Source organism: Syngnathus acus, chromosome 2 (genome assembly GCF_901709675.1).
Source record: "Syngnathus acus chromosome 2, fSynAcu1.2, whole genome shotgun sequence".
NCBI classification, from domain to species: Eukaryota; Metazoa; Chordata; class Actinopteri; order Syngnathiformes; family Syngnathidae; genus Syngnathus; species Syngnathus acus.
The window spans coordinates 23029545-23045033 of record NC_051088.1 but is presented as its reverse complement, the minus strand read 5'-3'; the positions used below and the strand labels follow the sequence as shown (position 1 = coordinate 23045033).

General features: G+C 47.5%; 3 protein-coding genes across 6 annotated transcripts; 1 reads left to right on the top strand and 2 right to left on the bottom strand.

The window, feature by feature from the left end:
* Positions 1-3853: 3853 nt before the first annotated feature.
* On the bottom strand, positions 3854-5988 carry copz1 (COPI coat complex subunit zeta 1). Its single transcript, XM_037244041.1, has 9 exons — positions 5878-5988; positions 5410-5478; positions 5239-5320; positions 5064-5155; positions 4876-4931; positions 4710-4787; positions 4585-4636; positions 4469-4507; positions 3854-4294 (listed from the first exon to the last, which is right to left on the bottom strand). The coding sequence occupies exons 1-9, from the start codon at positions 5893-5895 to the stop codon at positions 4247-4249; spliced, it is 534 nt and encodes a 177-aa protein (XP_037099936.1). The 5' UTR covers positions 5896-5988; the 3' UTR covers positions 3854-4246.
* A 1347-nt stretch (positions 5989-7335) lies between these two features.
* On the top strand, positions 7336-11596 carry nfe2 (nuclear factor, erythroid 2). Of its 3 annotated transcripts, none has more exons than XM_037273986.1 (5): positions 7336-7796; positions 8462-8872; positions 9832-9910; positions 9987-10124; positions 10257-11596. In XM_037273986.1, the coding sequence occupies exons 3-5, from the start codon at positions 9863-9865 to the stop codon at positions 11409-11411; spliced, it is 1341 nt and encodes a 446-aa protein (XP_037129881.1). In that variant the 5' UTR covers positions 7336-7796; positions 8462-8872; positions 9832-9862; the 3' UTR covers positions 11412-11596. The 3 variants fall into 3 exon arrangements, with proteins under 3 accessions (XP_037129881.1, XP_037129896.1, XP_037129888.1); XM_037274001.1 differs by lacking the exon at positions 7336-7796 and having other exon boundaries at positions 7888-8872; positions 10257-11444; positions 11501-11596; XM_037273993.1 differs by lacking the exon at positions 7336-7796 and having other exon boundaries at positions 7888-8872; positions 9763-9910.
* On the bottom strand, positions 11561-15097 carry LOC119135972 (heterogeneous nuclear ribonucleoprotein A1-like). 2 transcript variants are annotated; one of them, XR_005100652.1, is made up of 12 exons: positions 14954-15097; positions 14375-14491; positions 14155-14301; positions 13872-14082; positions 13699-13791; positions 13543-13617; positions 13429-13473; positions 13226-13348; positions 13032-13148; positions 12896-12961; positions 11804-11868; positions 11561-11656 (listed from the first exon to the last, which is right to left on the bottom strand). XR_005100652.1 is itself a non-coding variant. In XM_037274012.1 (11 exons), exons 1-10 carry the CDS (start codon positions 14963-14965, stop codon positions 12909-12911), a joined length of 993 nt encoding a protein of 330 aa, XP_037129907.1. In that variant the 5' UTR covers positions 14966-15097; the 3' UTR covers positions 12399-12732; positions 12896-12908. The 2 variants fall into 2 exon arrangements, 1 of the variants encoding a protein (XP_037129907.1); XM_037274012.1 differs by lacking the exons at positions 11561-11656; positions 11804-11868 and adding an exon at positions 12399-12732.
* Between the last annotated feature and the right edge of the window lie 392 nt (positions 15098-15489).

Here is a 15489-nt window from a genome sequence, read left to right as displayed (position 1 = left end):
GAGAAGGCTTACGATGTGACCTCAGCAGCGGGCTAACCCCAACGCTTGAACAATGGCTCCAGTTAGCGCAGAGTGGGCCTTTTATTGGCTAATTTGGTTGAAGTTGTACCTCGAGGCACAGAAATAGAGCCCAAGTTGACGCACAACTGTTTTGAATCTGTCTTCTTGTGCCAGCTGACCTTAAGTGGTCACTGTACTGTGAAATAGTAAAGCCAAGGATGCCATATCCAAGGGAAATGCCACGTGAGTGAGCGGGACGGGCGAGGCGACCGTGTTATTTAGCCGTGGAAATTTCCACTGGTGAAGGTTGTTGCAAGGCCGGGGTCAGGCGGGCGTTGTGTTTTTTGGGCGCCTGAAGCAAAAACGTTTTACGTGAGACAAAACGAGTGGCGATGCTCTCGTTGTTCGGATTGAAATCCAAGGTTGAGCTTTGGCGTCCCTCCCTTCACTGGGGAGGGGGGGCACTTCTCGGATGCCTTCTCCAAGCCCGTCTCCGCATTATTCTGCTCGTTCTTTCTCTCGACGGGCGCGCGAGGTCTCTTGTCCCCCTTGTGACGTCAGAGCTATTATGCTAGAGCACCGCCTCCCTTCGGGGAGAAGACTTTACGATCGCAACCTGACACCGTTTCTGTGTCCTATAAGCCATGGAGCTGTAACTCACTTCAAAGGCAGGAGGCATCAAATCTCGGCGCGGCCATAAATTTAGCTGTCAGCTTTTGGCCAATGAGAGGAAGGCCATAAATCACAGCTGTCCCGCTGGCGGCCAATGGAAAGACGATGGTAGTAAATCTGTCATGGGCGTCTCTGTTAACAGTGTTGTGGTGTGGTTGGGGAATCCGCGCGGGGAAGGGGGGGCAGATGACAGAGGGGGGAGGGGGCAACAGCGGGCTCAGAGGTATGCCCGACTCGATGCTCCTCTGCACATTCTTTTGCTGCTACTGCTGCAAAACACACATGCAGACTTGAGTCCCAACACAGAAGGGCTCAGGGAGGATTTTTTTTTGGGGCATAAAACAAGACTAAACACGCGAGGGGGAAAAAACCGACTCGGGAACCCCTCGTAAAGCTTTACGGCCGCAATTGCGAGTGCGTGCGTGTGTCTTGTCTTGTTGACTGTCTCCAATGAAAATGACAGATTGTCGTTCTTTAGTACTGTTTTGCATCATCACCGGTGCAAAAGTGTTGAGTGTTTGATAACAGCAGTAACCCAGAAAGGCCAACAGGATTATGGCCCGTGGTGGGGGAGGGACGGGGTCAAACTGCATTCCAGATGTGACCCGGTTGCACACGTGAGTATATCTGCTCGGCTTGAAGCGTCACTTTGAGCGCTTATACGTGCCTTTTTCTCTTCGATGGGAAAAAGGAAAATGGAGGGAGAACACATCACCTCCAATATCTGCGGGATTCACAATGGCTTCCCTCGGTGGACCGCTTTAATTTTCCGATCAAAGTTGGACATTTTCATGTCGTAAATCTTTCGAGTGCCATAAAAGCACTGATCTCGCGAAGGCAAAGCTATTCCAGTCCAAAAGGGGAGGGAGGAAAGGGAGGGAGGGGAAAAAGCTGTAACTTCACAAAGCCCACCATTTTTTTTTTTTTTTTCAGCAACCTGTAACGACGTCCAATAAACCAAGCACATTCACGCTGACAGTTTTATCTGACGTCAACAAAAAATAAACATTAGCATCAAAATTTACAGTCATTTTTGTCATTACAATGAATGCTCTTTTTGGGGAGGGGGGGCGGGGGCACAAACAGCTTGCTGAATTATGGCCAAGGCAGGCAAGAGTGCAGCAGCGAAGGTGTTGTTTTTGGCTGGCTTTTTCAGGAGCAGTCGTCATTCTCCGTTCTATGGGAATCCATAAAGAGAGCCAGAGAGGCCAGCGGGGGCCATAAAACACGTCAGGCTGCAGAGTTGCTGCATGCAGGCTCGGCCCGGGCCCATTCCACCGCCTCCTCCTGCTCCTCCACGTGTGCTCTTCTAGCCTAACCTTTAATGACCTCCTCCTTTTTCTCCATTCATGGCCATTGGATTTCCCTTATATAGTTTGTACTCAGTCTTTGATTTGGAGTTTGGTTAGTATCTTTGTGTGGATGTTAGCTAGCTACCATAAAGTAGCCTTTAAATGCTACAAGGGTCAAGCGCTTTGTCCTGCTCAGCCAATCGAATGGCTCCGTCTTGAATGCATTTAGCCAATCAAATGGCTAAATGTATTTCGAGCTCCAAACTCATTGTGACAGTTTTCTCTCGCACGGTCCACGCCGCCCGACGGCTGCTCGGCCTCATTGATGATATAAAGACTTTAAGCTTACAGATGACGAGAATTTATTGACTCTTTTGCACAGTGCACTCGGGCGCACGCAAAAGAAAGCGAGTAACTCTCGCTCGCACTGTACTCATCGATCATGTGCGAAAGCTCGAGCCCACACCTCTCTGACAGCGTGTCAAGCTCTTTCAAACGTTCCAACCATTCGTGTATCATTAAGAGAAGTTACTGTGGTTTTTTTCTCTTCTGTTTTTTTTACGATGGTGCAAGTGTAATTAGCAGATGGAAGCACGCATGCGCGAGATGGCGACCAAGCCAAGTGTGTACTTTAGGAGCCAAGATTTCATCTCATCACATTTATTGCTCTACTAACCTTCACGTCGGCGTCCTCCCGCTGTCCTCTCTTCGCTGGCAAACTGGTGCGATAACAGTAAAGCAGCGCCATTATGATGACGCCACCCTCTCCCCGCATGGCTTCTTGGCCAGTAAAACACTTAGCATGAAGCGGTAACGTACAGTCACGTTCATTCATGCTTTCTTTCATTGTGGCTCTTAGAGGCTCTCATTCAAGGTTCTGAACCAGACTGGAGGCCAGCCAAGGAAGTAATCAGCCCCACGGGTCGGAGCCGATAAGACTGTCATTGATGAGCTTCTATGACGTAAAGAAAAAAAAAATCGTCATGCCACAGCAATCTTAAATATCGCGGGAAAAGACGAAGGCTCTTTAGAGCCAGTTAAATGCCTGCTCACAAAATGTTCACAACGGTGGTGGAAAACTGGAAAGCAAATGATAGAAATTGCCCAACTCAAACAAAAATGACGGCAAAGTTTTGTTTATCTTTTTCTAATTTGACGTATAAAACGAGGGAATTTGGCCTGACTGCTTTTTTTTCTTAACCACGTTGAAGCTAAAGTAAACGTGTTAGTGCCCTCTAGTGGACACATTGAGTAAGACAGTTACACACTGACAGCAATTTATTATTGGTAACTTGCCTACAAAAAGGTTCAACGCTTGTCTCGTACCGTGCTTTCTATCTATTTCGATTCCAGGATGGTGCCTCCCAGATATAAGTGAGGATATTAAGTGAACAAAATGGTCTGACAACCAATTTCAATCAAGGATATTCTAGTTAATTGAGGGAGGCTCGGACTGCCAACTTAACTTGGTACATTTTTCCTGCAAGGGGCCTCAACAAAGGCTTAGTTCTCACAGTCAAGTCTAAAATGAGCAAGAATGTGTTGACGATGCCTTTTGGTGAATTCTCCTGACCATACACATTTGTTTTATACCGCGATACCGAGGCCAAAAAAAGTAGGGAAGTTCCGTGACTGACTACATTTTTTTTTTTATTACTCTGTCGAAATGTGGGAACAATTTGTGAATGAAAAGACAACACATTTTCTGCTTTTGCAAGGAGCAACCAACCAATTCCAATGGCGCACACCTGAAAAGACGGGCCAGCATGACGGAGGGCGTTTGTGTCCACCGCACCTGCTGCACCGTGACAAAACGAACAGCAGAGGGCGCCCTCGCTTAAGACGGCTGGCTCACGACAACCACACCATTTATGAAGAGCAAACAAACGTTGGAGTGCGTCAACAGACTTTTATTCAAGTGGTCTGATGACAAAAGAAGGCAAAATGAAATAAGGTTCGGCCACCAGTGATGACATTACAGTACGTTTCCATCAACAAATGAAAAGATTACAAGGGCCATGCGTGGAATGTTGTCACCAGCTCTGATGGGTTGATTAAGAATCAGGGAGCCATACGCTGGTTTTCATCATGAGAAAATAAAAATACAAAGAGAGCAGTTCAACCGGAGTAAGAGAATGTACACCTGATTTGAAGCCGCTAGTGTCCACAGCTGTACAGAAAATATCTTTTGGGGCTGCGGCAGCTGACGGCGGTGATTGCAGGGGAGCAAAAGGAGGATGTGGATCAGTGCCATGACGAGCGGGCGCGTTGCGCGGCTGCGACTACCGGAGAAGCGACCACTTGATCTGTTCCTTGGCAGACTGAAGGACCTGGGAAAGAAAACGATGCTTTCAATAAGCGTAAATTTCGTGCTTATTGTCGCTGTCAGAAGTGGCGGAAGTTTGCTGACGGCTGATTTAGGCTTCGGCATTTGCAGATGCCTTTTTGACGGCCGGGCTTTGCGCTTGTTTTGTGTTGTGTTTTATAAGCGGCGGGGAACCAACCTGGGTGACGGTCTGCTCAGTCAAAGGCACATCATCCCCCTAAAAGAGAGCAGATGTTTCAGGTTCACAGCATTTGTCTTAATACAGCACCAAGAGAAGCAGAAGTGGCGACTTACTCTTAGGGCCACACGGTGAACAACTTGCTGAGGGTCACTCTCCAGGATCACCCTGCAGGGGGCAGCAAAGAGCAAGCTCATCACCTCAACGCCACAACGGAGACTGATGGAGACGCTTAACTCACCCTCCGTCCACAATTTCATCCACGGCAAGGAAAAGCCCCTCCATATTGTCCAACAATGCTCTGCGCTCAACATTTTTTCTGTAGGTTTGAGTACGGAAGACATTCAAAGTTTTTTCTGAACCGGTCGGAGAAAATGACATGTTAATGAAAGATGTCAACAGCATACCTCAGCATCTGACTAAGGGAGTCGAAGAGGCAGTTCAGAACAGACATCAGCATCAGCTGTTCAAACGAGAAGCATTTATTTTTCAAATGGAAGCTGTTTGTGTCACTTTTGTTCCTTACAGCACAAATACATTTCAAACAAAAGAAAAATGGGTCGACCCGTCGTTGTTATGGGATACAAACACGTACCTCATTTTCATGCGAACTTCCAATCACATAAAAGAAGAGGTCAATGTTGCTCTTGTAGACAACCGTGAGGCCTTCCAGTAATGCGATCTCACCTTGTGATGCACATAGACAACATCCATATTCAACATAATGCAACATGTGTCTTGAAATTGGGAAACACGATAACATCTCTTACTGTCTGTCCGATGTGTTTTGTTGAATATGTTCTTCTCAAATGCTTTCTGTTCCTTCACTGTGGGGTAAGTGTCATCATAATACTGCAAAAACATGTCATCGGGTCCGATTAACGCATGAGCGGAAGAATTGCCAAAGTTTAATGAAAGAAATGCAATTAACTCTCCTGTACCTTGGCATAAAGTCGGTCGCCATCATTGTCCAAAATGAGAATTGCCTTCACGGTGTACAAAGACGGTTCCTGTTCAAATGACACGTCGTTACAAACGAATACATTTGGAATTTGAACACCAGCTGGTGGCGGGCGTCGCTTTTGCTGCTTCAAACGTCAACAAAACGCCAATTACACGGAACGACGCTGAAATGTAAATGATACCCATAGCCGATTGTTGCTTTTTGATTTGGCTGATGTGAAAGGTAAAACGTGACACTTCCACATCACCAGAACGCACGAAAACCAAGCTAACAAGTAAGCTCACAGGGGCTGGCTAGCTAGCTAGCTAGCTAGCTGGCCGGCTAGTTAGCTAGCCAACGCGTTGTTGTTCCATTCTGCGAACGAACCAACGCCGTCTCTATGTTTCCCATAATATCACACGGCGTGGTTAGAAAACAAAGGCTTTATTCAAAGTAGCGATATTACCAATATGGGAGTATCCATCTTGTTTTTTGTTAGCAAACCCGGTGGAGTGGACTTGTCAGAAACCACGTGATACGGTACGCGGAATGAGGCGCTTTCCTATTGGCTGGCGGTAAACCCACCTCGCTCAGCACTTTTCTCGCGAGATCGAGCAACTTTTCAGCGACCCTTTTCCAAATAGTAGCGAGTAACAAATGTAGTTAATTAAAAAACTTGGAAATTGTTCTGAAATATAAATAAGAATATAAATACATACGAAAAATATGAACACACTTGATAAATTACATAAAAGTGTTGATAAGCAATCTAAACTACAACAAAATATATTTTCTAAATGTTTTTATAATGTAAATAATATAATGCCGGTGTGTAAATAAAGGTAGACATCAGCCTGGCTGGAAAATGAGCTACTAATTTATTTATTATACGGTCGGTATCGAGCTTGTTGAGCAAAAGGTGGGAAAACGGGAGCTGTTGCATTTATAAGTGAAAGGGGTGAAGGGGAGACAATCAGATGAAATGGTGAAAGTCAACAACAGCGCGACCCCACATGACCTTTGTGTCAGCAGAATTGCCACAATTGTGTACATTTGCAACAATAGTCCCATTTTTATTCCCACACCGAGGTATATATCGCTGTCATGTTTTCAATTCCCGACTAGGCCGGGGACATTTTTTGCGTGGAAAGTTTTCATGTGGTCTGCTTGTACTCATCTTTTTTTTCTTTTTTTCCCCCCAATACCCTCCTACATTCAACCAACTCCAATTATCCTACCTCCCACTTCTGGGAAGCATTGGGAACAGCAGGCCAATGGGGTTTTCCCTCTATCTCAGTCTATAAATGACATCACAATTTGGCCTGACGCTTCGATATTTTCAGCTCAGAGTTTTGAAAAAGAACAAAATAACATAGCTGTACGTGGCGGTGAAAGCAACGGTATTGTGTTGTTGTCGAGAACACATAACTATTTGAATTGAAAGCGACGTTGCGGGTAACCGTGGTCGTTGGCAATGTTTGTATAGTTAAAGTCCGGTTTTCAAATTTAGCTTTCCGCATTAAAATTTGATGTTGCGCCTGAATGGTGTAAGGATGCTGTGTCGATCAAAATACGCATGTGGAAATACAACGAGCATGTCAGTGCCGTCCGCAAAATCATCAAACGGGAAAAGCTGACACGATGTCATTTCTCACAAATTGAAAAGAAATCATCTTGACCATGATTATGTGTGATCTTTAAACGAGTGACGCGGTATAGTGTTTATTCAAGATTGCTTGTTTCGGAAGACGATCAAAGTTTGCCTCGTTCTGGTCGTCGTCTGCCAGCAGAACCACAACAGTTTGGGAGTTGCCTTCCTTCCGCTCAAGTGGTCCTTTTATCAGCATTGAGCAGAAGTTCCGCTTCCCCTGTCTTCCATCTTCAAGCGAGGAGCGTGCAGTGCACTTGCTGGCCCACCTGTCTTCCACCACCGACGCTTCAATCGCAACCTTGGGTGTCTTTTTTTGCAGCCGGTCAAGTCGAGGAGGTCGCCAATCGCATCTCTAACGAGCTTGCCAACAATAAGTCTTTGAAATCCAAAGGAATGAAACAAATTCAATTATTTTCCTGACTGAACTGATCGGAGAAGGCGTTGCAGACGGATCGATACCAAGGTCTCGTGGATCTTTACGTGGAGCCATGTCACCAAAGCCACTTTGCAAAATTCCCCCAAAGAAGCAAAGATAGATAAGAGTGATGCAATCGGAAGGTTTTTGCCAAACATTATCTTGATGGAAACACATTGAAATGAATGGCGGCTAAACGGTAACATTCGGCCAACCGTGTTTTGACGCTTCCTCATTTTCTGCCACTGGACTTGCGATGTGTGAAAACCACGTGTGATAGTTATTCTCAGAAATAAAACAGATCAAGATTTCTTTCAAGGTAAGCCCACTTAGTTCCTCTTTTGTTTTTCTCTCTCTCTTTCTCTTACACGAAATGTCTAGGTGACTTATTTCCAATCAACCACCAGACCAGCATTTGAAAGGAAAAGAAAAAAAGCTGCCGGGAAAACTTCATGGAGGCAAACAAATAAACGGGACGGGAGGAGCGTGGGCGTCTACTGCGTCCAGATGCCAAAGGCGCCGGCCACTGCTGCGGTGGCGCTAATAACACGCTTGCGGTGTCGCAGCTTGAGTCAGGGGCGAGCTGCGAGCGCGGGCCGGGCCTCGCCGGGAAGGCCTTGCCGGAAGCGCTCGGGAAATCCCTGGCTGGCTTGATTCCGGGTAGACGTTCACCTTTTCCCGCAATTGCGCACAAACAAGCCGGATTCTTTATGTTATTCTCAAAGTATGATGTCATTTACTAAAAAGCGGAAGCATCTGTCAACAAAATGGTTGACATTGAGACATCATCCATCACTACTTCGTGTGCACACTTTTGAAGCAGCGGGTTCTATCCACGCTCGGAGTGGTTCTCTCAAGTCGTTTCTTTTTTGCCAAAGGATGGGAACGGCATTCTCTCCCTCTCTTCCTTCCTTCCCCTCGCTCTCCCTGGACGCCAGGTCGAGGAACAATGCGTTCTTTCTTACCTGTACATTCCATTTGTAGGTCTCAATCCCACCCCTGCCCTGCCCAGCCCAAAGAAGTCTTCTTCTGACTCCAGGTGTTCCCTCGTCATACCTTTTGCTTCAGGAGCATTTTGAAGGACACAGCTCGGCTTGTTTTTTTTGTCTTCTGTGGCGCACGCATATTTTGGCAGGCATGGTCCATGGCGGCAGCTTGTGGCTTTGTGGTTTGTCATGTGGGCAAAGGGGAAATTTGGAGGTTGGGGTGTAAGCGTGCTATTAAGAAGCACTTTAGAGGAACGTCGCCTTTGAGCCATCCCATTTTTGCTGCTGTGTGTCGCTGAGCGCATGCAGACACACACACGCACAGTGTGCCTGGAGGAGCCCGGAGGATTTTTGTTGTCCAGGGCAGGATGATGCCCATCAGCTGACCCACGTACGCAATGTTGCTCAGGTATGTCGCTTCCATCTCGTCGTTTTTTAATTCAACAAACTAAATGTGGCTTGATGGGGGATGATGAGTAAGACTTTTTACATCATCATTTCATGTTTAAATTTATTGATGGATGTTTTTAGGTGCATCATTGCCATGACGCTGAAGTTTTTTGTTTTTTGTTGGGACCTATTTCAACATACAAGTATTTCAACATTTCGACGACCTTGAGTGCCTTGAAAGGCGCCTTATAAATAAAATGTATTATCATTTTATTATTATAACTTGCAGGGGTTTTTGGAAGCTATTTCGCAATGTGTCGCCTTATCTCCTAACAGGCCATTGCGTCTCTTAAAAACATTTTTGCTCAATATTTTATCCACCGGTCGCAATTCTACAAAGCTTTCCCAATTTCATAATGTGAAGAGTTTATATTCAAGCTAAAACATCAACAAACTTGTGTGTGATGTGATAGCAATCGCAATCAATAATGACAACGGCTCAATTCGAATCTAATATTAGCAAGTGAGCAGGTCGTTTCGACGCAGTCGTTGGTTGCTCGTCCATTTTGAAACATTTGGACGAAGCGACAGAGTTTGCAAAACGACAAGTAGCAAGAATGTGCCGACCGACATTTAGCATTGGTGGCTACAAGACTGTTCCAAAAAAGTCTTCCAGCAGACCTCGGCCACTGTCGCCGAATATGCTGTTTCCCTACAGATTGTCTTATCACTGGTTGGCACAACTGATGGGCGGAGTCAACTGTTTGGGAACATTCGTGTGTTCCAGAAAGCCTTCACAGAAATTAAACTGCTAGAAATGAGCATGCTTGACCTCAAGGAGGAGAAAGAAGCGGACAAGACACGCCACCGCTGACATTGCAGTAATCTCGTGCGCATGTGTCTTTTTAGCTTATCTCTGTCCTGATAGTAAAGAGTTGGTGATAATTGGATACGTAATGATAAGTGAATCCTTACAAGGTTGAACTTCTGCAACAAGAGCGTGGCCTAAATGTGTTCAACAGCAAACTACGTGCCCCCGCCAAGGAGGACCTGCGAGGTAGGGCTTGTCAAAGACTTTGGATTTACAGTTTTCCCTCGCGTCGACACTCAAATATTTTTTGCTCTCTTTCAAGCTACTGGCCTTCCCTTCGAGCAGAGCGTGCGGCGGAGCGCCTGCTCATTTCCTCGGCGGTAGAGCTCATGGAGCGCAACATTCGCAGACAGACATGGACGCCGCCTGGCAGGAGTTGATGGCCATAACAGAGTTGCAGGTGACCGCAGCAGCAGCATTTGCATAGGCCCTTTTTTTTTCAGTTTTTAGTATATGCGGCAGACTGCAAAACAAAAAGTGGCCACCAGACCGTCGTTCGGACTCCCGGCCTGACTGCTTGTTGTTGTTGCAGGGCTTGGAGACATCTGCCGACAGCTCCTACCAAACAAGCCAGTACCAAAGTATCGAGCCAGCGCCTCCGATGGGCGCATACGGGCCCGCTCCCCGCCATTCCGCCGCATTTGAGGTGGGCCCGGCCGACGCGTACGACGGAGGTTACTCCGAAGGTCACCGCGCAGAGCAACTCTATGAGCACCCGGGACCGCAACTTGATCAGACGATGGCTCTCGCGGGACAGATGGGCTCAGCGGAAGCCGGTCGAGATGACAGAAGGCCCAACGGCGGTGTGCCCCGTCGCGCCATGTGGACAACACGCGGCCATGGTTCGTTTGCTCCTTCGGCAGATGATTTGGAGTCAGACTCTGGACTCTCGCTGGGCTCCAGCCCACCTTTGGCCTCACCGGAAACTTCCGCCGCTGGTTTAATGGCGGCCTACAGGGGTTTGGACATGTCCGTCGCATGTGACGGGGAAACGGGCGGCGGAAGAGCACCCAACTACCAGACAGATTACCAGAGTCGCTTTGACGCTTACCCGGGTGCGCAAGAATCTTATTTCGCAGCCCAACCGCATTCAAGCCATTCGCTGTTCAACATGCCGAATCCCGAGCCAGCCAAAAATCTGACTTTGGGTGACCTTTACCGCCCCGAGTCAGCCAGCAGAGGGAGCTGGCAACACGCCGTGCATTCAAAAGCTCAAGGGGCCGTCCAGACAGCAGCCAGCAAGGATGAGAGGCGAGCGGCGGCATTAAAGATCCCCTTCCCGTTGGAGAAGATCGTCAACCTGCCAGTGGATGACTTCAACGAGTTGCTGACGCAGCACACCCTGAACGATGCCCAACTGGCGCTGATCAAGGACATTAGGCGCAGGGGCAAGAACAAAGTGGCAGCTCAAAACTGTCGCAAGCGCAAACTGGACAGTATCATTCATCTGGAAAGAGAGCTGGCTCAGCTGCAGGCTCACAGAGACAGCCTGGTGCAGCAGAGGTTGGAATTCCAGCACAGCTTGACGTACATCAAGCGTCACCTCAGCCAACTCTACACCGAGGTGTTTTCTCAGCTGACGGATGAAAGCGGACGACCGTATTCCGTCGACGAGTACTGCTTGCAACAGATGGCGGACGGAGAAACCTATCTGGTGCCTCACACGACGTTGCGCGAGAAAGAATAGCGCAATTCGAAAGGAAATGAGCGTTCAGGTCGGGTAAACACTCGTAGGGAAAAGAACGTTCATGTCGGGGCGACGCTCGTAAGGAAAAGTGCGTTCACGTCGGGTGTTTTGTTGTGCATTCCGTGTTCCACAAGTTAAAACACCACCTCTTTATGAAAATAAAATTTATTTTTAAAAAAATGAAACATTGGTCTCTTCAGATGAATATAAAAAATAAATAAAATCTGCAGTCGTTCTCCAGAATCCTGCAAGAGAAACGCAGAGCATCAAGTTTTGCTTGTTCAAGAATCCACTCCATCAGATGAGGTCCAGGTTCACGACAATTGGTGTCATTTCTTGAATTCAACGTGCAATTTCAATCCAAATAAAAGGCAGAGCATCGCCGGTTGTACCTGATGTAGCCATTTGCCGGTGATACGTACGAGGTCGTTCCGCCGTGGCCGAACTTGTATGTCGCCTGAAATTAGAAGGACAAAGTCAATGGAATCCAGCGGCCGCTGGAACGGATTGGCGGCATGCAAATATTATGTCTCATTGGGATGGGCAATTTCATGAAAAGACTTTAATCATTACTGTGCCACACATCTGACTACCACATGGACATGATCAAGCAAGGTGTGCGTTGAGAAGTCTTGTCTTACCTACACAGGTAGCATTTAAGCCTTTGGAAGCTGCTGCCTTGCTAGCCTCAGGCTTCTGTCCTCACCCTCCCCTGCTTCAACGCTCCTGGCGACGATTGCTACTTCTCTCCCTCAGCTGGCTTCCACGGCTAGCCTCACAGAGCGCATGTAAGCTAGCGTCCCTCGGATGACCTGCGTAGCAAGCGCGAGCGAGCCTTTTCGAACCCCTGTCAGCCCTCAACCGGTCGAGGCCTACCGCGTGGATGCTCTGTCATTGGGCTCTGCTCGCGGTGCTCCCCAGCTGTATGCAAAAGTCAGCCGGCCGGCCGGCCCTCTTCCCAAAACCACTAAAGGAGGCTAACAAGAGTTTGTAAAAAGACTGAAAGTTTGTTTATTTCAGCTCAACTTGGATGCAGTTACAAATAAAACCAGAGATTAAGGACAACATATCTACATAAAACCCTCATTGGAATGCTTGCTTTCCAGAAACAAAATTTGATAAAACAAAATCAAAACACAAAAACGCTTAATGGAACACCACCCTCCATTTTTTTTTGTTTAACCTAGTATACATCTGTCGCTGCGGAAGTAACCTGCCACGTGTTTGGCTGAGCAGATTTAGGAGGTACACCTGCAGCTGCCCTGTCACTTCCTCTCCTTGCTCTCCTCTTGCTGTCACTTCCTCTCCTAAGTACTCAGCCCTGTTGAACAATACGGAACAACATTGTTAACTGCGCGCTGACTTCATAGGACCTGAGATCCTGAGTTTTTTAAAAATATTTTTTTAAAGGTTATGAGCACCGAACAACGGCTCCCTGTTACTAAAAAGACTGGAAAGCCGGTGGCCACGGCATCAATACTCACCCCTTTAGTCACTTCAAAATCGCCCTTGACGTCCATAGCCACTGTTTGAGTTTCCCCCATAGCCACCTTCAACACAATCAATACGCACTCAGTCTACATACAATAACGCCACGATGGTATTGAAACATCCACTCACCATAGCTCCTGCTGCCGCCTCCACCGCCGCCGCCGCCAAAGTTGTTCTTCATGGGGCCAAAGTTGGAGGACTGAGAATCATAGTGACCCATGTTGTAGCTGCCACCCCCTCCGCATCCTGCAGGATATGGCGGCACGGGATCATTTTGCAGGCCAAATGTCACACTGTTCCGCCGCCAAAGAAAACTTATTTACCGTAACCGTTGCTGTCGTAGTTATTTCCGCCGTAGCCTCCACCGCCGCCGCCTCCTCCTCCTCCCTGGTTGTATCCTTGGCTATAGCTGCGGTTCCCTCCATTGTTATATCCACCTCCATAGCCTAAAAACAAGATGTCTTTTCAGTACGGCAGTTAAAAGCTGTGCGCCAAGTTGGTCTCAACCCAAAAACTGCACTCTTACCTCCATCATTGCCGTTGTAGTTGTCACTATATCTACCCCTGCTTCCTGGAAGGAGACAGGTTAGCGACAGACAGGTTAGCGACAAACACTCGCAGCGGCGTACCCTGCACTTACCCTGGTTGTAACCTCTGTCGTAGTCATAGGGCCGCCCGCCACCGCCTCCACCGCCGCTGCGTCCGCCTGAAAATCCTGTTTGACATTTTGAAAAAGATTAACAAGACAAATATTGTGCAGATGATGCATGCCGCGATGCGTGCAAGCGGCGAGTACCTCCTCCTCTCATTCCCGAGGACTGCATATCCTGTCGCGGGAGGGCCTTTCTCACTTCGCAGTTGTGGGAGTTAATGGTGTGATATTTCTGAACTGCAGGCACAGAAACGTGGAGTCTACAAACATGTCGCATACAGCCGTTCATTCCGAGTCACGGTCAAAAGTGCACTTACTGACGATCCTGTCCACTGCATCGTGGTCATCAAAAGTCACAAAACCAAAGCCCCTCTTCCTTCCGGTATTCCGATCGTTCATAATTTCAACCACCTCAATCTTGCCAAATTGCTCGAAATAGTCACGCAAGTGTTGTTCCTCGGTGTCTTCCTTAATACCCCCAACAAATATTTTCTTGACTGTGACATGAGCGCCCGGTCGGTTGGAGTCCTGCAACAGGAGAAATCAATCAACACATCTATCTATCCACCATCCCGAAAACAATCGACATTGTTGTCCTACCTCTCTGGAGACGGCACGCTTAGGTTCAACCACTCTTCCGTCCACCTTATGGGGACGAGCTGACATAGCAGCATCCACCTCCTGTACTGATGAGTAGGTGACAAAGCCAAACCCCCTGGATCGCCTGTTGTTGGAATCCCTCATGACCTAAGCGGCCGACACAAGAGATCATTTAAGTACGCTCCTGAGAAAACAGTTGAATTCAACCTAATTCACTTACCACACAATCAGTAAGACTACCCCATTGTTCGAAATGGGCCCGCAAACTTTCGTCTGTGGTTTCGAAGCTCAATCCGCCGATGAACAGCTTGCGAAGCTGCTCTGGCTCACGTGGGATCTAAACAGTAAGAGAACGCATGACCGCGGCGTTCTCCGAGATGCATCCCGAGAGTAACACGGGGCGTCTGCGCAGTTTCATTTGAGCGTGTCGGAAGAGACAGCCAAGGTTCCGCGTTGCAGTCGAGCGCTGGGTGGGGGAGGGCGAAAACGCCGCCATTACGCCACAATATGGTGGCGGTAGGCTCATGTATTGATGACTTACAATTACTTCCGAAAGATCACCCGGTGTTGCAACGGTGTAATAATTTTGTTGCGACTAACTATAACGAATTTTAAAAAGCAGCGAATTTCGACGATGGGAAATCCTAAGAACAATAGAGCACGAGGCCCGGGCTCCTATAAAATGGCGGCATTGCAGTTCGTGTCGCGCATTCAAATTGAGGTAACGCGCACAAAATACGGATTGCCAACTGGTGCACTTTCTCTTTCTGTCCTTATTTAATAACGACGAGGTACTCACATCTTTCGACATTTTGCACGCAGAGTAACTTCAGCCGACGCGCTTCAATTTCACTGAAAAAGGTGAACCGCGTCAGGCAGGCACGCCAAGACTGCCTCTCAACAGTAGAATAAATAGTTACAGATCCACCTCTTTGACTCAGCGATTGGTCAGGGGTTCCCGCTGAGGTGTGGCGTCACTCAAACAAGTGTATTTATTGGACACAATCCTGTCAATCAGCCATGAGCTCCAATCGCTATCGAGGTAGGCGTGCCCGCATTTTCCGTACGACCCAAATACTCGAATGCATTTTCTGCATTAACGATCGCATTTGCAATACATATTTTAATCACAAACCAGTATATACATCTATACAAGTTTTAAATGTCGGTCATTTGCGATTGAACGTCATTCATAACGACATTTGTTTTTTGGTGGGGACATGCGCATCGCTGTTATTAGAGTTCATAAGCTACCATAATTACTGTAATGTCTTATGTATATGTTCCCTCGTTTTCTCATTCTTTCGTTTTTCTCCCCTAATAATGATGCATTAA